Source organism: Denticeps clupeoides, chromosome 13, assembly GCF_900700375.1.
Source record: "Denticeps clupeoides chromosome 13, fDenClu1.1, whole genome shotgun sequence".
NCBI classification, from domain to species: domain Eukaryota; kingdom Metazoa; phylum Chordata; class Actinopteri; order Clupeiformes; family Denticipitidae; genus Denticeps; species Denticeps clupeoides.
Genome location: NC_041719.1, coordinates 16,786,309 through 16,808,140, shown reverse-complemented (window position 1 = coordinate 16,808,140; position 21,832 = coordinate 16,786,309). Strand labels below are relative to the sequence as shown.

Sequence of the window (21,832 nt, the reverse complement as noted above, 5' to 3'; positions counted from 1 at the left end):
GCTTTCTGCAGCGCCTAAGCCAATAGCGATCGCCCGTTATGAATATTCATTACTTCGGTAAATCCTCTGCCCCGTTACCATAATTCAATCAAGACAAAAAGTAATGTTTAATTATTCCTTTTAATCAATAATCAGTGCATTTGTATGAATTTTAAATGTGTTCACATTCATACTAACTAAAATACACAAAACAGTTCTTTTCGATTTACTGAACTGAATCAAATGTGACTTCTGCCTGTTCATTTAAGATGCATAAAATCATATTAAATGCTTATTCCATATGCCTGTGGCTGTCTGGGTGCTCCTTTTAAATCAACAGGTGGTAAACTGAGAAGGAGGAGAAAATCCCATTTCAGTCAGTTGGGGATACTGTCATATCCCTGGGGGTGGGGGTGGGGGGAATCCCCATTTATACACCTTAACCTCTTTATAGCTCCTGGCACATGATGAGATGAGATCTATAACACACACAATATTTGAGGAGCCAGCACCCTGTTATGCAAGCCCTCCTTGCCACAACTGTGCTCTACCACACAGAGACCCAAAAGAACCTTCAGGCAATCTCTAGAGCAGCATCACTAATCTCAGAGCTCAGATTAGACTCGAGGGCCTATTTTATCTGCCTAATGCCTCTTCTTGGACATGGATTGCTGTTGCCTGGTTTACCACAACATCCTAAAATGGCCATAAATGTGTAGTAACGATTGAGTTCAGAGTTCACACTACTTCACTTGGAGCAATATAATAGTTTTAATGAACCTTTGAGAATTTAGTAATTTTTTATATTTTTGTGGATGATAAAAATGACCAAAACCTATAACTAGGACTTCTTTAGCATGGGCTCTGATACTTTGCAGTCTCTAAAGTTGTTGCAGTTCAAATAATCTAATATAATTTAGCTCTCACTCTATAATTTATTTAAATAGACATGTATTTGAGGATACAGACCATTCACATTTAGAATAACAAAGCTTGATAAATCCTGGAGGAAATTGCTAATGTAATGACTGATACAAAACTCAAGGACACAGAGAGACCCAAGAACAATATAGAATAAAATAAGTCTAAATTAAAGGTGTTTTAAACATTAAGCATCACAAATCACCAAGATTTACAGATTGCTCATTTGTTATATTACTATTTAGTTAATATAAGCCTGAATCAATAATGGTAACAAAAATATGAATTCCTACAACAAAAGTAAATCCTGTGTGTGTTATGATAATCCCTATTTTATGTGCACAATTCAAGCCTGTTGTTTGCTACTTTGTTCTACTTTATAGACCTGTGTATATAGACTTTATTTCATTGTTTCATCTCTGATGGTGGATTTTCTGGTACAGACTGGTTGATTAGCGCCTCCGTGGTCCTTGACAAAAATAGAAGACCAGCAAATTGTGACTACATTTCACATGTAATTTAGGTACTAAGTATTTCTAACAAAACAATTAGATTAGCAGTTCATAAAGTAGTAATTTATCTTGCACATCAAATCAGCAGATCATTACACCAGATTGGAAATAGTGACTGAATCGACTCACTTTATGTTTCGGGATTGCTGTATCTGTTGGAGGTTTTTGCATGTGACCCAGTACCTGGTCTGGCTGATTTTAATTATTTTCGAACGCAGTCTGTGTATCTGTAGATGGAAAAAGTCATTGCTAGTATGCAATGTGGTGTAGTCATTGCTTTACACATGGAAAATGAATTATAATAATAATATTACCTTTTATTTATAACGCATAAAAAACAAATAAAATGTCTTAAAAACATTTGAAGTGAAATAACACGTGTGATTTATACAGGGAGTGCAGAATTATTAGGCAAATGAGTATTTTGTCCACATCATCCTCTTCATGCATGTTGTCTCACTCCAAGCTGTATAGGCTCGAAAGCCTACTACCAATTAAGCATATTAGGTGATGTGCATCTCTGTAATGAGAAGGGGTGTGGTCTAATGACATCAACACCCTATATCAGGTGTGCATAATTATTAGGCAACTTCCTTTCCTTTGGCAAAATGGGTCAAAAGAAGGACTTGACAGGCTCAGAAAAGTCAAAAATAGGGAGATATCTTGCAGAGGGATGCAGCACTCTTAAAATTGCAAAGCTTCTGAAGCGTGATCATCGAACAATCAAGCGTTTCATTCAAAATAGTCAACAGGGTCGCAAGAAGCGTGTGGAAAAACCAAGGCGCAAAATAACTGCCCATGAACTGAGAAAAGTCAAGCGTGCAGCTGCCAAGATGCCACTTGCCACCAGTTTGGCCATATTTCAGAGCTGCAACATCACTGGAGTGCCCAAAAGCACAAGGTGTGCAATACTCACAGACTTGGCCAAGGTAAGAAAGGCTGAAAGACGACCACCACTGAACAAGACACACAAGCTGAAATATCAAGACTGGGCCAAGAAATATCTCAAGACTGATTTTTCTAAGGTTTTATGGACTGATGAAATGAGAGTGAGTCTTGATGGGCCAGATGGATGGGCCCGTGGCTGGATTGGTAAAGGGCAGAGAGCTCCAGTCCAACTCAGACGCCAGCAAGGTGGAGGTGGAGTACTGGTTTGGGCTGGTATCATCAAAGATGAGCTTGTGGGGCCTTTTCGGGTTGAGGATGGAGTCAAGCTCAACTCCCAGTCCTACTGCCAGTTTCTGGAAGACACCTTCTTCAAGCAGTGGTACTGCAGCTGCATCCTTCAAGAAAAACATGATTTTCATGCAGGACAATGCTCCATCACACGCGTCCAAGTACTCCACAGCGTGGCTGGCAAGAAAGGGTATAAAAGAAGAAAAACTAATGACATGGCCTCTTTGTTCACCTGATCTGAACCCCATTGAGAACCTGTGGTCCATCGTCAAATGTGAGATTTACAAGGAGGAAAAACAGTACACCTCTCTGAACAGTGTCTGGGAGGCTGTGGTTGCTGCTGCACACAATGTTGATGGTGAACAGATCAAAACACTGACAGAATCCATGGATAGCAGGCTTTTGCGTGTCCTTGCAAAGAAAGGTGGCTATATTGGTCGCTGATTTGTTTTTGTTTTGTTTTTGAATGTCAGAAATGTATATTTGTGAATGTGGAGATGTTATATTGGTTTCACTGGTAAAAATAAATAATTGAAATGGGTATATATTTGTTTTTTGTTAAGTTGCCTAATAATTATGCACAGTAATAGTCACCTGCACACACAGATATCCCCCTAAAATAGCTAAAAATAAAAACAAACTAAAAACTACTTCCAAAAACATTCAGCTTTGATATTAATGAGTTTTTGGGGTTCATTGAGAACATGGTTGTTGTTCAATAGTAAAATTATTCCTCAAAAATACAACTTGCCTAATAATTGCACTCCCTGTTGCACTCCCTGTAATAATGTAAGACGCACCTTCTTATTGTTGTATTTGAGGATAGTGAAGAGTTTGTCGAGAGCCTCATGATGACAAGGAGTGACTAGGATGATGCCTGGGACAAAACGGTCACCTGCTACCTCCCTTCTGGTGGCAACAAGCACAAAGTCCCCTTCCTATAATGTCAAACAATGAGCACCAAACATGAGTCGTCAATGATACTGACAAATTACTAATTATGCGACAGTGTCAGAATATATATATATATATATATATATATACACACACACACACACACACACACACACACAAAATCTGCTATCTTAACACACAATCTTCTATCTTAACTGAAGTACAGGGTTTTCCTGGTAGTCATGTTGTGTCTTACAACCAATGGGGGGCAGGGTCCAGAGCCTCCTACAGTGAGCAGACAGGCCAGCGATATGACTTCTGACTCCCCACTGGTGAAGTCAATCTTGACTCTCTTCCCAGGCAGCCGTTTCCTCACTGTCCCTGCAGGAGGCACACGGCAGCCGTTACACTGAGCCTCTGGCATGCTGGGCATAGCATCACCGGGTGAAGGGTGACAGTAACACGCTCACCAGGATAGTAGAACCCATCAGCGTCTGACCTCGCTACGACCCGTTGACCTCGCAGACAGTCCAGTGGCATTTTTGGAGCTTCGCTCTGGTTTTTGGACAGCCCACGCTCTACTCTGCTGTTATTAACCTAGAAGAACAAAAGTATGGAAGCTGCTGAAGAACAAGTGTATCCGAGTGTGTAGCAATGAATAGTGCCTAGATAGCTAAATACATGTTTGGTTAAGGTTTTTTATGATTTGAATAAGAAGCGCAGTGTGGAAACGGACATGAACACCTGCATGTCTATGTGTATAAAATTGATATGATGTTAATATGGAAGATGCATGAAGTGACCAGGTTCAAATGTGGAAATAAAGACTGTCATATTCTCACAGGATCACTCTGAAAAACTGATACCTGTGGGAAAATGACCTGTTCCGTCCAGTTCATTTTATTAATTTTATTAAAAAGTGGGACATGTCGACTCAAAACGGGATCCACTAGGTCCTACTCACACCGCAGTTCACACAATGACATTAAATGTGACCCTTTAGTGGCACTTGTTCATAGGCCATGTCTGATTGCAAAGTGTTGTGTAGAGTGGGTGTCGCCTGTGTGTCCTGCTATGATTACACACCTGAGAGCCTCTCTACCTCAGTGTAACAGGACAATTTCAGCTATTTTATGGTTTGAAGGACCTCATTAGCATTTGAACAATCTACGACCATTAAGGCTGAGAGGCTTAATATGTTACATGATTAATTGATTTCAACTTTACCAAGCTTAGTGTAGCCTAATGCTAAATAAGACAAAGATCAGAATTTTTTTCTTGCTGTGTCAGTCATGCTAAAATAATGGAATAGATGATAATTTGACATTTTGAGCTTTTTGGTAAATAATATATTTGCTGCATGAAGGTACACTGGCATTCCAATGCAAGTCTAAGTCATCGTCATTTTTCCATCTAGCTTGTAAGACCATCGTTCAACAGTACTGACGTCCTGTGCTGCTCGGGACATCTGCCTGGCAGCCAGCTGCAAGTCTGAGGCCTGCTGCAGGAAGGACTGGCCCTTGTGGATCTCCTTCTCCAGGAGGTCCAGGTCCTCCCTTGCCACTGGCCATTTCAACCCCTCCAGAGCCTCCAACATGGCTTCACGATGATTACTGAAGGCGACTGCCTCATTGCCAAACCTCAAAAAAACATACATGGTGCATTGTATAACATTATGTTTCCCCCTTCAAACACAAAATCAAACCTCATTGATTTCAAGCAAGATTTATTGTGTAAAACCAGACAGGCCTTGGATGCATACTTCTCCCTCTCCTCCTGAGTTAATCCTCTCCATACAATCAAGTCCAGTCGCCTGCATTGGAAGGACATGCTCTCTGCTCATCGACAACGTATTCAAGAAGCACTCACTCGCTTGTACAGTTTGCTGACAGATTCTGATTAAAGTACTGGCTCTTGTAACTAAGAGCCTCATTTGGATTCCGCTTCTTGTCGGCATTTAAGCAATATTCTTGAATATAAAGAAAATGTCCAGAAAAAGTACCTCTCGTAGGTTTTCAGTACATCCTGTACATTGCATTTGTATTTTTCAAGGTCCACAGCTAAAGGATTGATGAGGGTCAGTCCCTTACCGCCGATGTGAGCCAGAGGCATTATCTGTGGGGTCACACAGAGAAATCCATACACACACAAGCAAAGCAGTCATTGTTTCACTTCTTTTTCTGTTATGCACCGACTGAGTAACATGAATTAGCATTTGTGCAGAATAACACACACACACACACACACACACACACACACACAGACACTTTTCCACACAATGGGACTAGAGAAATGTGATGAAGGCCCAGCTTCGGTGCAGTTGCTATGACAGCATCTTCGGTTGCCTCTCCAGATTGTGGAGTGCATGCATCTGAACCCACACCATGAGCATGACAATTACAAGCGAGGCGAACTGCCTTATTCTGCATTTCAATGTTAGTGATCATGAGGTTTGTGCTTTTCCAATTAATTCATCCTTACAGAAGCTAAACAAACGCCGGGGTCTGTTACAACACCGCCCTCTGTAGGTCTAACAAAATGACAGCAGAATTAACACTTGTACCTTATAAAAATCTTGCTTACCTCATTGAACACCTTTGAATGGACATGTTTATCCAGCATAGGGACATATTTGGCATGGTGAACTATAGCTGTTGGTGACAAAGCATCTAATAAAGTCAGTCTCCGAGCAACCAGACTGTTGGTCTTCAGCCACTGAGCAGTTGGGATATCCAAGGGGCTGCGGACAGGAAGAGCACAGGAAGTCACGATACACAGACTACGGTTTACAGTTTTACGTTGATTCACTAATAGTCTTTGTAAATTATTAAGGTTGATAAGAAATGTAACTGAACTGGGGCTCATTAATGATCAGTAATTACAATGAAGGACAATCCAGGATGTTTTGAATCTAGGACGTCTTGAAAAAGAACTTTTTCCTACTTGTCAAGTCTTGTCAAGTTTGGTCTTATATCCAAGTCAACTCTTTTTCACCTGATGAATTTCTTCTTGCTCAGTAGACAAAAAGTGTACACACTCCTATTAAAATACTAGGTTTTTATGAAAATATCCTTTTATTTGATGTATAAGATGCAATCCAGTTGAAAAACAAATCAATCTATAAAAAATACAAAACGTGCTTTAATAAAGTATAAGTTTGAGGGTTTGCAACCAGTTTTCTGCTAACGTATTTTTTTACATCTGAATTGTACAGGTTATTATACCATTGGCACCCATTTTTATGAGAGGTGCATGTCTTACATACAAATGTTATCATAATAATCCATAATAATCTTATATCTAGGCAATTCAGTTATGACAGATATACCCCTGCAGACCCTGACTCGTTGTTTCACTTCCTGAAATCAGTTTTACTCACTCCTCTTGCTTCTTTCTCTCCTTCTTTTGTTCTGTGTCAGAAGAGACCAACCCAAAACCTGTGTTAAGACACAAAAGACGATCAAGAAAACGACTCGTCACCTGATTAAAATGTATCTGCATGTTGGCTACTTAGTTCCCCAACCGGTCTCTGATTTTAAGCAACAAAACGTTGTGAAATGTCTTCAAATATGATTCAAGGTTAAACCAATAAACCCAGTAACTACATGGAATACATATATGGAACGTCTGGTGCCAGTTCCTGTTGGCATATCAGGGGTAAACAAGCCTTCTTTGATGCTTTCTCTGAATGTGTATTAGCTTACTTGTGCTAAGCACAGATACAGGGTGTGTGGGTGTGTGGGGGGGGTGTACATGTACGTGTGTGTGTTTTTAACAGTGTGTTGGCTTGAGTGATTGAAGACCCACACTCACTCTGAAGGACTTGCATCTGCCTATCTGCATTTGTTTGAAATAAAGCCAGGCTCTCGGGCAGCAACCACTCTTGTCCAGGGCCTTCAGGACAGCGGAGGGGAGCTTTTGAATGAATCTGCTCAGAGCTGGACAAGAGCCTCAGCATGCTGGACGTTGTTTGAGCTGAGACAGACAATGAGCACACAAACACACAACCAGACTGGCTCCGTAAGTGCTTGTCAGATATGGTCTCAGGTTCAATGCAAAGCAAACATGACAAACCTGCATGCCTTGCAGATTTAAGTTGGATGCCTGTAACACCTTGAGTTGAGTGTAGCTGTTGTGTACTGCCGGTCCTGATGAGAAAAACATGCAGGTATAATTTTAATTCATACAGAATAAATGCATATTTTAAAATACAAATGTTTATGTCTGTATATAAAATGTCTCACCTTTGGGTTGTGTTAGTCTTCTGATGGAAAGTATCCAGAATGATGCACTCAGCACGAAGTCTACGGACAGTCTCCAGGTCTGCCCTTCCTTGATCAATCTCTGCCATCAAAAGCTGAAGGTCGTCACTCTTGACATTTACGGACAATCAGACAATCAGGTAAAATTGAGTTTGACAAACCTTTCATTCTTAAAAAGTATCTGGACTGCAGATTACCTCACGATCCTTGCAAATGCCAAACAGGTCGGAAAAATCTTTAACGTTGGCATAGTAACTATGGAACCTGCCCCCAGTCCACTGAGAAAGCTCATACAGGAAGCTGTTGGCCTCATGGTCATCACAGTTGAAGGAGATTGTATGCACCGGGACAGGGGACCAGCCTCTCACCTGTTCTAGAATAACTCCAGGAGGCTGCAGACATTCAGTTATTTCAATTACAACGTATCTTCAAATGACTGGTTCACGTGTCTATCCTAGTCATCATCATAACTGCAGCTCTAATGCTAGCTCTGTGTTGAAACCAGCCAAAAAGCACAAAGCCTGAATGAAGAAGCTGTGTCAATTGCTGTCCAGATAAGGACATACCTCTCTGGTGGCAAGGTATAACTCAAACCCTGACTCTTGCCTGATCTGGCTGTCCATCGGTCAGAAGGTAAACAGCTTGGGTTCCTTCATCTGCTAAAGCTTGGCCCAGTGCACCAAGCGTGTTTTTAGTTCCTCCTGCCTAGAAATAAAAACACATCTATAAATCTATAATGAAATTCATCGTTGCAACATGGCATGTTCTTAAATAAATCAATAACAACAGATTTTGCAAGAGGACCAGATGGAAAAGCCTCACAGGTCAGCTTGGGCCTTGCCATACCTGGAGTTCATTGACCCACCGACATGCACTGGCCAGTGTTTCAGAGCTGACCTCCACAAGTCTGTTCTTCCACAGAGTCACACGCGTGCCAAAGGCCACCACATTCACTTTCTGCTTTTTGGACAGCTGGTCCTGAAGTTGAAGTAAGAAGCAGGGTTCATGCAGATAGCAGCGTTCATGCAGATAGCAGCAATATCTAGAATGAGACGCAAACCTGCATTAGCTGGAAAACCTTCTCTTTCACCACATCAAGGAAGTCCCTCATGGCTTCTGATGTGTCAATGAGGAGATACACCTGGTCTTCAACAATTGTTCCAAAAAGTTCCCTGCTTCCACTTTTTAACCATTCCAGTCTGCAGAGGACAGCCAGTGGTCGATCATTTAACAGATTCTTTCCATTTGAATCACCACTTACTCACATAATACAGGCACCTTTTATTCATATTTATCAAGGCTCTGTTCATCTGCTCCTCATATTTTCTGCATTTCCCATCAGTGACGTATACATGGACCACAGAACCATCCTTCCATCGCATGTGGACAAAGCTGGTGCAGTACTTTGCGTTGATTAGCTTCTTACACGTCTCCTTCAATGTAAACCATGTACTATGATAAACTGGATGAACCATAGAGTAAAAACAAGTGGCTAACGTTCCAAAAAAGGTCAAGTGACTTACAGCATCGGTCTGAATGGTCTCATCCAGAGGCCTGCATTTAACACCAACAACACCATCGGAGTGCGGAAAGGCACAGTCCGCAAGAGCCTCATGCACCCTCAGTTTCTGAGCTTTGAGCCCAAACCTGTTAAGCCATTCTTTGGAGCTTAGGCAGTCTTCGGGCAAGGCACGCTGAGACTCTGATTCTGCTGGGGGACAGAAGGCAAAGATGTCACGAAAAGAGACACCTCACTAAACAACAAATGGAAAATATGATACTGTGGCCTCACCCAATTCAAGCCTCTGTGGTAGCAGTTCCACCAAGATTCTTTTAATTTGGTTCCTGGTCTTAAGAGCCTCCCTCATCTCTCTCCAGACTTGATACACATCCTCTCTGACCTTGCTGCCTGACTCACAAAAAAAACACAAAACTCTACGCACGATGATACCCCACACATGAATATGTGAATAGGAAAACATGTCATCATTTCGATATTTAATGAAACAGTCTCAGAATCAGAGTAGATTACTACATATTTACATATTAGCACACAATATTGTTGCAACATGAATATAAGTCGCTGGGTAATAAACCGTACGTGCACCTTGAGACATTCCTCCAATGGGTTCAAATTTAGAAAGATCCAAATGTCCATTGCTGCGGTCTGGCGAGTCACACGCCACGTGTTCTAAATATTCCATCTGAGCAAATTCATGGATCCTGAAGGACGGGTTAGAAGGTAAGAACACCCTGCATGGCTTCATGAGTTAGAAATTCTAGATTTACGCATGAGGTCGATAGGCTGCTTACCGCCCAGCGGTGAGGTTGGACAGGTCTCTCAAGGCCTGAATGCCTTTCCCTGTTTTGCCATTAAATGACACCGTGTGTACGGGGCACACGTTCCTCTTCAGTCTGCCGCGCAGCACTCCAGCAACGTCATCCACCAAATCTCCAACGACGAACAGATAAACAGCTTCAATCTGAGGATCAAAGGGGGAGAATTTCACGACGATGCAGCTTGCTGCCCGAACCCTAACCTGATGTGAAACCATCAGACATACAGAACAATGGCACCTTATTCTGGTTGTAGCAGATTTATTTTGTTGTGCTTGTATAGTCAAATGACTATGTTTTTTCATTTGAAAAGAGACGGACAGTCTTCTGATGCGTTATGTTCATTACTGATACAGCCCTCGTTTCCCCCTCTGTGATTTGATGCTGAAGACATCTCCTCCACCTTCTCCATGTTGGTTTAGGTATTTGTCTTTTTCACTATACAGTTATTGGTATTTCTGTGACGCTGTGTTACAGGTTAGTGACTGACAATCGGCCGCGTAGTAGCAACGAAGACCCTGCGATGGATGTAGAAGATGAAAACGGATGCACGCCTCACCATCACGTCCCCCATGGCGTTCAGCAGCACTTCGGCGGTGCTTCTCCCAGTGGAAGGTTCGCACTCGTGAGCGAGCAGCCAGTCCATGGCAGAGCTGAGGTTCGCCTCGGTGGATTTTACTGCCTTCTCCTGCCACCTACTCACGCCCTGAATCCCCGAACTACGAGGTGAAGGACACAGAAATGTACCTGATTTGCTGCCGTTGTTGTCCTTTTCAGTAAAAGCGCAACATTATAGGACCTCTGCGTTCCTTACCTCATAATGTTGAAACAGTCCATTTGTGAAACTTGCTCACAAATCACTTTACACAAGGCCTGCTTGCCAAGCTTTTGCTGGGCCCTCGTGGCAGAACATCCGACATCCAGCACTAATGTGACACTCTTCTCCTGGATGACCCCGAAAAGCTTCCTGCTGCCTGTGGTGAGCCAGTCCAGCCTCCGGCTGCACAGCTTCGCTTTAGCCTCCAACTTCTCGCAGAGGGACTCCAGTTCTTCCCGTGTGGCTGTTATCTTCACAGAACAATAAATTAGAAAAAATAAAAAAGCATCCGCGCAATTCTACTGGTGCCAGTGTTACAACGCCATTGGTACTCATACGTTGTGGACAGTCCCATCCACGGTGATCTGAGGGAACATGCCGTCGGCGTATTTGGAGGAGATGGACTTTCGCAGATGATGAACATAATCTGGAGGAGAGTGTTGACAGACGAGAAGCACCATCTTTAAATACGGTCCTGGAGAGATGGCATTCCACACGTCCCCCTGGGAACAGTCACCTTCACTTTCATCTCCAGCTCCCTCCCTCCCTCCCTCACATACAGTCCCACACACTTCTTCAGAGATGAAATAATATAATTATGGAATAATAACCGGTTATGGGACCTTACGCAGCTCTTTGTAGCCTGTAGAAAGGTTTGCCTACCCCCACGCTGCCTGAAGCCGATGTGCGTGAGAATCTGGGGGAGGCTGAGCTTGCTCCGCTGCAGCCCGTTGTCCCGCAGCCACCCGTGTGGAGACACCAGCGCGTTCACCACGTCGTCCCGCCCGGCTCCGTTTCCTCCAGGTGGCCGTGACATGGTCTCGGGGAGTAAAATATCACCTCGTTCCTCCTGTCCCCTTCTGTTGACAGTAGTGACAGGGTTGCTAAGGGCCGTCCCTCACACCTCCGGGTTAAACTCTGTCACCTTCGAAGGAGATTATAAGACGAACTACAACATGTAAAAAAAATAAAATAAATAAATGCCGAATCCTAACGCAAACATCACACGACGGGCAGACGATTAGTGAGAAGATGACCCGAGCGGAGGGGCCTGCGCTTCCAGACCCGTCCACGTGGCGGCGCACCGCGGGAAGTTCTGGGGATCCACGCGGCGCGGCCCAGCAGACAGGGTGGGTGCCGAGCCTCTCCTGACGGACGCCGGGGGAGGAGTATGGAAGCTCTTATTGGACTTAATTATTTGCAACTCACAGAACACAATCCACAAATAAATGTTGATGTTCACAAATATTTCAGTATCCACAAATATGTTTTTTTTAGATTTGCGTTTGGTAAAATCATATCCACAAGTATGCACAGCGTTTTGTACACACGAAAAGCGCTTTAAACATTTGCGCATCATTTTCTTTTTTTTCCCTACAGATCACGCATGGTACAAAGTGGACAAAAATCCACAAATGAAAGTGAAGTAATTGTCACTTGTAATGCACAGCACACGGTGCACACAGTGAAATTTGTCCTCTGCATTTAACCCATCACCCTGAGTGAGCAGTGGGCAGCCATGACAGGCGCCTGGGGAGCAGTGTGTGGGGACGGTGCTTTGCTCAGTGCCACCTCAGTGGACCCTTGGCAGCTCGGGATTCGAACCAGCAACCTTCTGCTAGGCCACCACTGCCCCCGCGCAGGAAATGATGCACAAATGTTTAAAGGGGGAATGAGGGGAATGAACAGTAATGATAAGCTCCCTCTTCTAACTGCGGGTTATGGAGCCCTGGGCTCAGCACTGTGAACTCCTTCTCTGCATTTGGACCCAACAATCTTTTGCATGGAGGTAAGAAGCTGAGTCAGCAGATCATTAGACAACAAAACTTAAAATAAAGTCTCAAATTTTAACTCCCTTAAATTCCCCCTTCAGATGAATAAATATCTTATTCCCCTTATCCATGTGTGTTGAGTGTTCAGGGAAATTGCCTTATTAAAGAGCTCTGAGTCCCAGCAGAGCTGGCCTGAGTTCAGCCAGGTTCCCTCCCCCATCTGGGAGAACGAGCAGACTGGTCCCTGGCCCACCAGCACCGGTTCTGCCAAAGCTGCCACCCAGGTAACCCAGAGCCCATCCACCATCCTTGGATGAACAAATGTGTTTGCATGAATTTGTTAGTTTTAAGAACCTCTTTTGAAAATCATGTATCATGCAGTGATTGTCAAACTGTGGCTAAGAGGCTGAATATTCTATGACTTTGATGTAGCAACTATTATTTTTACTGATGATCAATACATTAAAACGAGTCAAGCTGGAACTAGTATTATGATACTATGTAAAGTGAATCTAATAGTGAAGAATGGAGTCACAGCAGCAACCACACTAGCACTGGAATTTACAATCAGGAACAATGTGCTCTTCATACACGATAAAGGTCAGTGCTTCTCTGATCTTCTCTCTGCCTCCGCTAGTCCATCCTGAGCCACAGCTGCAACCCCTGGGTCACCAAACCTTTCAGCATCTCCATCTGGACAAACAGCGCAGACTCATCCCTGCACTCCTTAAACCCTCCCACCAGCCTGGTTCCTCCTGCTCCAGCCCCCGTTGATGCTAGCTGCACCTACAACCCCTGGAGCATTTGGACATCTTCCCAATCCTCCCAGTGCCGGTGGACCCCTGTACCTTGACCCAGCAACTTCGACAGAATTGGCACCTGAGCCATTGTTTGCTTCAAAAAATGCCATATAATGCCATGTTTTTTCCCTTTAACTACCCCTACATTAAGTTATTTTAAGCCGGTTTCCAAGTGAATGACATACAAATTCTTTTAAATTTATTACTGTCAAGTATGTAAAAGCTATATAGCGAGTATAATACAGAAAACTCTGCTGCCCTTGTCAACATTTTGCCCTTTTATGGTTTTACACAGCTATAGATGGATATGGCCATATGGGATAAGTGCTGCATCACTTTAAAATGAACATCTGTATGTTTTTGAATAATAAAGTTATATCCACCTCAATGACATTTATTTGACACAGACATTTATTTGACCTTTTTTCTAATTGGTTTTTATTTGTTGTCAATGCTACTTGAATTTCAATTAGACATTGAAAGTTTACAATTTCAATGTCTAATTCACAAGCTATGCAAAATATGCACAAGGGAACTAAAATGTGCATTTCTCTGGCAACTGTATGTAACAACGAGAAGTTTATTGTTACGAATTTGACTTAAGGCTGATTTAGGGATGCCATGAGTAGCTTGCAGAACTTTGTTTGGTCGCATGACTTCATGACTGACGCACTGTGGCTTTTATTCAGCATGTTGGTGGGGTCCAGCGCCAGCATGCCACGTCCCAAGCTCCCCTGCAGCTCCACGCGCACAGGGCACTGGATGCTGTCGGTCACTGTCCTTTGGTCAATGCATGCAGCCACTGCAAATGAATCATAGGGCACAAAGCCTTGTCCAAAGTGCACATCCCTGTTATTCTCACCAAACGTCTTAGAGAAGGCCCAGCACTTTGAAGTGATGAGCTTCATGAATTTAGCTGCGGCTGTGTCTTGGTTCACCATGTCTTCAAAAAAGTCCTGGAACATTAATGCATCTTATGATGTCATATAAACAAGAGTAGAATACATTCACATAGATTTTAAAAGAACTCTATTGTCAGTTAATGCTTGTCACACGTAAAAGCATCCAATGGGATTTCTAACCACTTGATTACAGCGCAAATTTAAAAAATACATACAGATCTTACCCAAGGCAGTGTATTTCTGCAGGTAAATTCCCATGTTGCTATATGTGTGGGACAGAGGTATTCCTCCAGGACTACATATGCCGATTCTGGATCCATTACAAAGTTAAATTCTGCACATGGAGTCATGTTCCCTTTTCCTGAAAACAAAGCCACACTTTCAAGTCTGTACAGGGAAGTGACTTCACATTGTGCTCTTACCTTCCATATTTCCTCCCATAATGTAAAGATCCTTCAAATTAAGAGGAAAAGTGGGGTCCAGCCTGACTGCCATGGCCAGATTTGTTAATGGACCAACCGCCACCAGAGAAATCTACGGAAAGCAAAAGACCCGACTCTCTTGAAATTTTAGAATTTTAGAAAAATAAAATTAAAGTTAGCACAAATGGCATTAATGGAAAAAATCACCATATTAAAAGATCTAGCAGTCACCTTTCCCTGGTTTTCAGATGCTAGTCTGATCATGGCGAGAGCAGCATGCTCTTTCTGGATTTTATCCTTCCACACCTCCGAGTCTCTGTCCTCCAGAACATCTCCCAGGCCATCTGTTCCAAAGTGGTCGGTAAAGTCATTTTTACCACCTACCAGGGGACAGCAGGCCCCTCGAAACACTTGAATCTAGGTTAGAAAGTCAGAGTTAGTCCGGGTGCACAGAGAACAGCACAGACACAGAACAGTTTGTGATTCGTACCAACCTCCGAACGTTCACAGACAGACAGAACTTTAACCACGTTCTGGCAAACATAGTCCACAGTGGTGTTCCCAAAGCAACAGGTTATCCCCACAACCTTCACAGTGGGTTCTGCCAGGGCCATCATGATTGCTTGGGCATCGTCAATGCCACAATCAGTATCAATAAGCAACAGCTTTTGTGCCATGACACACGCTTACGAAATTCTAAAAGGCGAATGGTTCAGTATGAGAATTAATTTTGGGTGCAAATAATCATCAGATGAAATGTTGTCAGAACTTACCTGCCTTCAGACTGGTTTTTCCTTTGAAGCCTTAATATGTTGCTCAGTTGTAGATCATTAACTTCAATCTGTTTCTGCTTTCACTTGTGTAAAAGTTTACAGGGTTCAAAGTCCCCAGCAGTGTAACTTTCTGGCATCTGTCTCTGGGGTCCAATTCCTCCAATATATGTGTTATCGAACACAGAGGGTCTCATGTATAGTGATTTAATTGAGTGCTCTAGCTTGTTTAAGCATTTCCAACACATATTTCATTCAAACATCAAGCCATCAGTGTTTTATACCTAAGTACAGTTAGCAATGAATTCTGTATTCGACAGACATTAATAGAACCGCCTCTGCTTCAGGTTGGCTTACCATGAAGTTGACCTCCACCTTAGCCAACCCCCACCCCACCCCCCCACTCTTACCTTCAGTTCGAACGTGGTACAGAAATAGAAGAGTGAAAATATCAATACCATTGTGATAGTACCAATCCAATACTGATACCAACTTGGTACCGATTTTTAGGATCAATCCGCATCCTAAACTTTTTCTTGTAATCTGTACTATGAAAGATTGTATTCATATTTGGAACCAGAACTGATTACTTTCACTGATGGTAATGTGATAATAACACAGAGCAGGGCACACAGGTTTGATAAATCAGAGAAGCATGATACAGACATAAAAAACAGACATACATTTTATTTTATAATAAAATAGTTTATTTTACATATACACATGTTCATTTACATTTGCGGCATTTATCAGACGCCCTTATCCAAAGCGACTTACAATCAGTAAGGGACAGTCCCCCTGGAGCAACTTAGGGTTAAGTGTCTTGCTCAGGGACACAATGGTAGTAAGTGGGATTTGAACCTGGGTCTTCTGGTTCATAGGCGAGTGTGTTACCCTCTAGGCTACTACCACCCCACATGTAAATGTACATATACACAAATGTACAAAAATGTTGGCCTGGGCATGGCTTGGCTCAGCCTGGGCAAGAAATGTGGAAAGGTTGTGTCTCGGCAAAGGGCTTGGCTTGGTTAAGCTCAGCAGATGTGTGGCTTGGCTCTGCATGGGCGGGGCTTGGCTCGGCCTGGACGAGAAACATGAATGTGTCTTGGCCCAACCTGGGCTTGGTTTGGCAGGTGCATGGCTTTGCATGGCCTGGTTATGGCTTGGTTCGAGGGGGACGTGGCTTGGCTTGGCCTGATTGTGGCTTGGCTCGGCCTGGGCGTGGTTTGGCTCAATGCGGTTTTGTTTGGCAGGAGCACGGCATGAGTCAAGGGCCGTGGCCAAGGCAAAGCATTGCTATGTTGTGGACGGGGGTCAGGGGTGTCTGTGGGTGTTGGAGGTGTTCGGCCCGCTTATCCAAGAACAGAATGGTGCTGGTGGCCCAATGGATGTGGTTCTGGTGGTGGGACGGCAGCCGTGACAATGTCTATTCTTCAGGTCTTGAGCAGCAGCAAAAGATCTTAAAAACTCGCCTGAAGAACATTCTGATTCTTTTTAGCTTCTTGTGACAGCGATGTTGGTGCTCAAGCGCTTCTGCAGGGCCTTTATGCTGGTCTTCTACAGGGCCTGGTTGCTGGTCTTCTGCAGGGCCTTTATGCTGGTCTTCTACAGGGCCTGGTTGCTGGTCTTCTACAGGGCCTGGTTCAAGACTCAGCTCTTCCTTGCAGTAAGACAATACTATCTGTGAAGCAGACACAGACCCCTCAGACTCTTCTGCAGGGCCTGGCTGCTGGTCTTCTGCAGGGCCTGGCTGCTGGTCGTCTGCAGGGCCTGGCTGCTGGTTGTCTGCAGGGCCTGGCTGCTGCTGCTGCTGCTTCCTCTTCCACATCTTGTATTTCTGTAACCAGCCAGGGATTAAGTTAACACACAATACACAAATGCACTATAATAGGCGCTGAGTTTAAAATCACTTATTCTGTATTCAAAGTTCACCAAAATTCTCCTCTGAACACGAAGACTCAGGGATAAGGACTGGGTATTGGGTGAGATAGAGGGGGGCCAACAGACTTACCTCATAGCACTCCAGCCGGAGAGCCATCTGATGTGGCTTTAGGTTTGATCCATTAACAAATCGATGCTGCGCACAGACACACACACAAACACACACAGAGTGTTAGTACTGGTTTTAGTTTTGTTTATATTATAAAATACGAGATCAAGGTATATGGGTATATGTAAGGGGAAATATGTCAGTAGAGTTACAATTCTGACTTGTGTTTCCTTACCAAAAGCAGCTCTTCAGCTGAAGGCCGCCTTCGTGGATCTACAGTAAGGACCTGATGGACAAAGTCCTCAAATGTCCTAGACCTGACAAGAAAACTGTCCGGATTAATTGCAATTTAGCTGTGTGTATGTGTGTATGTATGCAATGAAGAAAACATTCACCAATTTCCTTCCTCTTTCACTTGTGAGATGAAGGCAGCTTTCCTGAAAACGCAGAGAAAGAAAGAGACACATCAGCCTTAAGAACAGACACACACACACACACACAAGGGACTACAGTTGGTCCAAATTTGTTAAGTAAACAGCATATGCTGTACTTGTGTTTCCATTTACTCTGCTGGCTATGAAAAGTGTGTGTGTATGTGTGTGTGATTGTTTACCGGTGATGGTCCATGAAGCCGGAGGGATATTTGGCTGTAGCGACCTCAATTGCTGTTATGCCCAGTGACCAAATATCGCATTTCTGATTGTATGGGCCATTCTTCATCGGCCTGAAGACTTCGGGGGCCATCCTGTATGAGAACAGACACACAGACAGGAGAAGTGAGCACAGAGAGACACACCACACACACAAGGATGAATATTTGGTTTTGAAAGAAACTTACCATTGGTAAGTACCTGCAGTCTGAAACGTGGCACCGGGGTCTGACAATTTGGCTGCCACACCCAGATCGCCTGCAGGAAGAAATGTTTAAACAGTCGTATTCACATTCTTTCTTCACCCATAAATCTAAACACATCCAGCTTCTTTATTGCACTTCACAGGAAGTGGTTGAAAAAATAGTTTCTTGAAGTCAGTACTCACAGATCTTCACTTCGCCAACATTGTTTACAAGGACATTCTGTCCCTGTAGACCAACACACAGACACACACAAGTTAGCTATGACAGTACGCTAGTAATGAATAGTATTCTGTGTAAATATAGCTTCAAATCAGACAGTAAAGAACCCTCATAACTTTCAGATTGTGTTTGGTGTTGGTGTGTGATGAGATACCTTTATGTCACGATGCATGATCTGCTGGCCATGCAGGTACTTCAGCCCCTAGTGGACACAAAGAGGAAGTACATCACATACAGATCTGGAAAAAGTATTAAGTGTGGGTGTGTATGTGTGTGGGTGGGTTTGTTCGTGTAAGAATAATTACCCGTAAGACCTCCCGGCATACATAAGCCGTCTCCCCCTTGTAAAAAGTGCCAAAATCTGTCCAGAAAACAAAGCAAACATGAAATGCCACCCTGAAAACACAGGAGAAGAAAACTCAGAGTGAACGGCACTGTAGTGTTACCTTTGTAGAGATCACGGAGAGACCCTCCACCACAGAACTCCATGGCTATAATGAGGGTCAGACCTTCCCCCTGCCTAAAGAAGAAGGACAAATGTTGAGTCTCGGTCAGTCACATGATCACAAGGATTTAGAAACAGAAACTCTCAAGTTGTGAACAACATCTCTGGATTCTTACTGCAAGTAGGCTCCATGAAATTTGGTCACATTCTGATGGTTGCACTCCTGCAACCGGCGTATCTCTTGCAAGGGGTCAATGACAGCTTCAGAAAGACAGACAACACACATGTTTAGACAGGATAAAAAGATAGGATATACACGCAATCTATTACCAAGTCACTGCACTAATAAATTTCACATCACACACAGATATACAGACCCAAACAAAAAGCTCAGGGCAGAACTTTCAGCTGGACCACAACACTAAAGTTCTGTTGGGTCATGGTTAAATACAAATGACACTTTCTCACACACACACTGTATCTCTCTCACCTCCATCATCCCAGTGCACAGATTTCAAGGCCACAAGGTCCTTAGATTGACGCTTCTGAGCCTGCAGCACAAAGAGCAAAGAAAAGCATCAGCTGCTGTTCTACACATTCAAAAGCAAAACGTCTATTCATAGAAAGAACATAAGAATTAATCCATTTAGTTTTGAATTTATTAATGCACTTTTTAAACAAATATGTGCATAAAATGTACAAAATCCAAAGGTATGCTACATCACTGTTTGTGGTGGTGTAAGAATTTTCAAATGTTTTTAAGTAAGTCATTGAAATGACCATCAAACTTTTTTTATGTTTTGATCTTTAAAAGATGAAAACATTCTCTTTTTTTCATCTGGGTTTATACCCAGGAAAACACACTTATAGGAGACATGAGCAAGCATTTATAGAAATGCATTGCATTGCTATGGAAACGAACTCACAGGCTAAGAATTAATATGTGGATAAAACAAATGTTGTCAATTCTACCAGTGGAACAGATAACTACAGATATATTAAAGGGTCAACAGCAGGCATTTGAGAATAAGTGGACAGCCTTCATCTACTATATTACAGATATGGACTTCACAGAGGAAGGAGAGGATGTGAGACAATATCACTGCAGTTCAAACCTCATTAATACTTTTGGTTTCTAAATATTTGCTTGCTTGTTACTTTTTTTGTTTTATGCTGCAGCTATTTTCTACCATTTTTAAAAGACAAGATCTGCAGCTGTATTTTGAATTCATATTAAAATTATGTCATCATTATGTAGATTTTCCTGCCCGTTACATGGACATGCACAACGCACAGGTCTGTACATGTTAAGTGGGAGATCAAATGGCAGCAACTCTGCAAAGGTCCCGTACCAGTGGTTATCAATGGTTATAAATTTAAAGAATAAATATATTTAGACATCAAAACTGCATCAAAATATTGTATCAGTTATATTGATATTGTTCCTAACTCAATATTTGTAAAATGTCCCTATCTTTATGTATTATTTCAGTAGAATTTTGTGTTAGTTATGTTCTTTTTAATCATACATGTATTTTAAAGAATGATGTCTTTTAACAGATGACCAGACTCCAATATTCTTGAATCAGCACGTATCTATCTGGTATTCAGCCTTGTGTATGCGGCATGATGGAAGAGTTACGCTTTGGGTGGAGCATTTACATTTACAACATTTTTTAGGCGCCCTTATCCAGAGCAATCAGTAGAGACAGGGACAGTCCTCCTAGAGACACTCATGGTTAAGTGTCTTGCTCAGAGACACAATGGTAGTAAGTAGGTTTGAATCTGGGACTTCTGGCTCCTCAGATTGTTCACATCCAATGTAATTGCAAGTTTGACCTTACCTTGACCACATGCCCAAAAGCCCCACACCCGAGGGACTCCAGGAGTTTAAAATGCTCATGGACATCATGACCGAAGTCTATGTCCATGGTGTTCAATGACAATCCTGGTCCTGATGATCTGGATGTATATGATCTCAGTGATGCTCTGTCGCTTTATTTGCTTGCTATCAGCTCGCTCAATGCTCACTTTCGCTCGCAATTCCCTGAGTAAGATACAGAAGAACATTCATTTTAAGACCTGGGACTCTGGGTGCTTCTGTGAATTACAGGAGATTAGCAATTGAGTCAGTGACTTCTGGTTACCATGGCAACCGATGATCAACACAGAAATTCAGCAATGAGCATCAAACATTTACTCATGGAAACACGTCCATAAACAATACTCAATATTAAAATTAATTTTATATACTTTCTGTGAACTTCAGTCAAGTATCCATTTACCTGGGGTGATAAGATCTACTTTTTCCCCCTCCACACACTTTACAGTACTAACAAAATGCATAGTTGCAAAATCAAAATAAGATGTGTTTCCGCTACTGGCATCTCACTTTAAAACCAACTAAAACCGCGTCAGTAATGCTGACAAAAATTAATTCGAAAATTTCATCATGGAGACAATCCATAATATGAAAATTAACTTTAAACAGAAGCTAAATTTGACCTGTTTAACCATGTCTGGTTACCATGTCATGCCTCCAACACGATTAAATTAACTTTTTCCTGTGTGGATTCTGTAAAACATTATAAATATTTGATCAATTAAAAGAGCTGAACTTCACTCACCGCACTCGCCGAAGATGAAGAGTGGAGTGAGAGCGCCCTCTAGCGCAGCATCTTTTAAAACAGCCGGTCACGCGCAAATTTGAATTGTGCATTTGCGCTCTATGTGGTTGGGCGCCATTGACGCGACGCGT

General features: G+C 42.7%; 3 protein-coding genes across 5 annotated transcripts; all 3 read right to left on the bottom strand.

Moving 5' to 3' along the window:
- Positions 1 to 101: 101 nt before the first annotated feature.
- On the bottom strand, positions 102 to 11,754 carry LOC114802345 (von Willebrand factor A domain-containing protein 3B-like). 3 transcript variants are annotated; one of them, XM_029001158.1, is made up of 26 exons: positions 11,562 to 11,754; positions 11,237 to 11,325; positions 10,896 to 11,149; positions 10,641 to 10,800; positions 10,058 to 10,227; positions 9,852 to 9,967; positions 9,537 to 9,653; positions 9,268 to 9,455; positions 9,023 to 9,177; positions 8,805 to 8,943; positions 8,591 to 8,722; positions 8,351 to 8,449; positions 7,942 to 8,136; positions 7,727 to 7,854; positions 7,557 to 7,630; positions 7,296 to 7,457; positions 6,862 to 6,919; positions 6,066 to 6,222; positions 5,485 to 5,597; positions 5,245 to 5,295; positions 4,930 to 5,122; positions 3,953 to 4,079; positions 3,739 to 3,863; positions 3,389 to 3,526; positions 1,542 to 1,639; positions 102 to 1,369 (listed from the first exon to the last, which is right to left on the bottom strand). In XM_029001158.1, exons 1-26 carry the CDS (start codon positions 11,713 to 11,715, stop codon positions 1,306 to 1,308), a joined length of 3,456 nt encoding a protein of 1,151 aa, XP_028856991.1. In that variant the 5' UTR covers positions 11,716 to 11,754; the 3' UTR covers positions 102 to 1,305. The 3 variants fall into 3 exon arrangements, with proteins under 3 accessions (XP_028856991.1, XP_028856992.1, XP_028856993.1); XM_029001159.1 differs by having other exon boundaries at positions 9,268 to 9,452; XM_029001160.1 differs by having other exon boundaries at positions 11,527 to 11,629.
- Positions 11,755 to 14,069: 2,315 nt separating this feature from the next.
- On the bottom strand, positions 14,070 to 15,589 carry LOC114802037 (probable uridine nucleosidase 1). Its single transcript, XM_029000649.1, has 6 exons — positions 15,568 to 15,589; positions 15,289 to 15,490; positions 15,026 to 15,211; positions 14,795 to 14,906; positions 14,597 to 14,733; positions 14,070 to 14,426 (listed from the first exon to the last, which is right to left on the bottom strand). Exons 2-6 carry the CDS (start codon positions 15,469 to 15,471, stop codon positions 14,070 to 14,072), a joined length of 975 nt encoding a protein of 324 aa, XP_028856482.1. The 5' UTR covers positions 15,472 to 15,490; positions 15,568 to 15,589.
- Positions 15,590 to 16,875: 1,286 nt separating this feature from the next.
- LOC114802038 (serine/threonine-protein kinase 25-like) lies at positions 16,876 to 18,283 on the bottom strand. Its single transcript, XM_029000650.1, has 5 exons — positions 18,168 to 18,283; positions 17,950 to 17,991; positions 17,790 to 17,871; positions 17,576 to 17,641; positions 16,876 to 17,401 (listed from the first exon to the last, which is right to left on the bottom strand). Exons 1-5 carry the CDS (start codon positions 18,272 to 18,274, stop codon positions 16,991 to 16,993), a joined length of 708 nt encoding a protein of 235 aa, XP_028856483.1. The 5' UTR covers positions 18,275 to 18,283; the 3' UTR covers positions 16,876 to 16,990.
- Between the last annotated feature and the right edge of the window lie 3,549 nt (positions 18,284 to 21,832).

Coding starts and splice junctions, on each gene's coding strand:
- LOC114802037 (XM_029000649.1), bottom strand. CDS start 15,471: ATGGCACAAAAGCTGTTGCTTATTGATACTGATTGTGGCATTGACGAT. Junction 14,907..15,025: donor CATCTGAAAACCAGGGAAAG/GTGACTGCTAGA, acceptor TGCTTTCCGTAG/ATTTCTCTGGTGGCGGTTGG. Junction 14,734..14,794: donor TATGGGAGGAAATATGGAAG/GTAAGAGCACAA, acceptor CTTTGTTTTCAG/GAAAAGGGAACATGACTCCA.
- LOC114802345 (XM_029001158.1), bottom strand. CDS start 11,715: ATGTCACGGCCACCTGGAGGAAACGGAGCCGGGCGGGACGACGTGGTG. Junction 8,723..8,804: donor AGGTTTTCCAGCTAATGCAG/GTTTGCGTCTCA, acceptor CTTCAACTTCAG/GACCAGCTGTCCAAAAAGCA. Junction 3,864..3,952: donor TGATGGGTTCTACTATCCTG/GTGAGCGTGTTA, acceptor TGCCTCCTGCAG/GGACAGTGAGGAAACGGCTG.
- LOC114802038 (XM_029000650.1), bottom strand. CDS start 18,274: ATGAAGAATGGCCCATACAATCAGAAATGCGATATTTGGTCACTGGGC. Junction 17,872..17,949: donor GTGAAAGAGGAAGGAAATTG/GTGAATGTTTTC, acceptor TTTTCTTGTCAG/GTCTAGGACATTTGAGGACT. Junction 17,642..17,789: donor CAGCTGAAGAGCTGCTTTTG/GTAAGGAAACAC, acceptor GTCTGTGCGCAG/CATCGATTTGTTAATGGATC.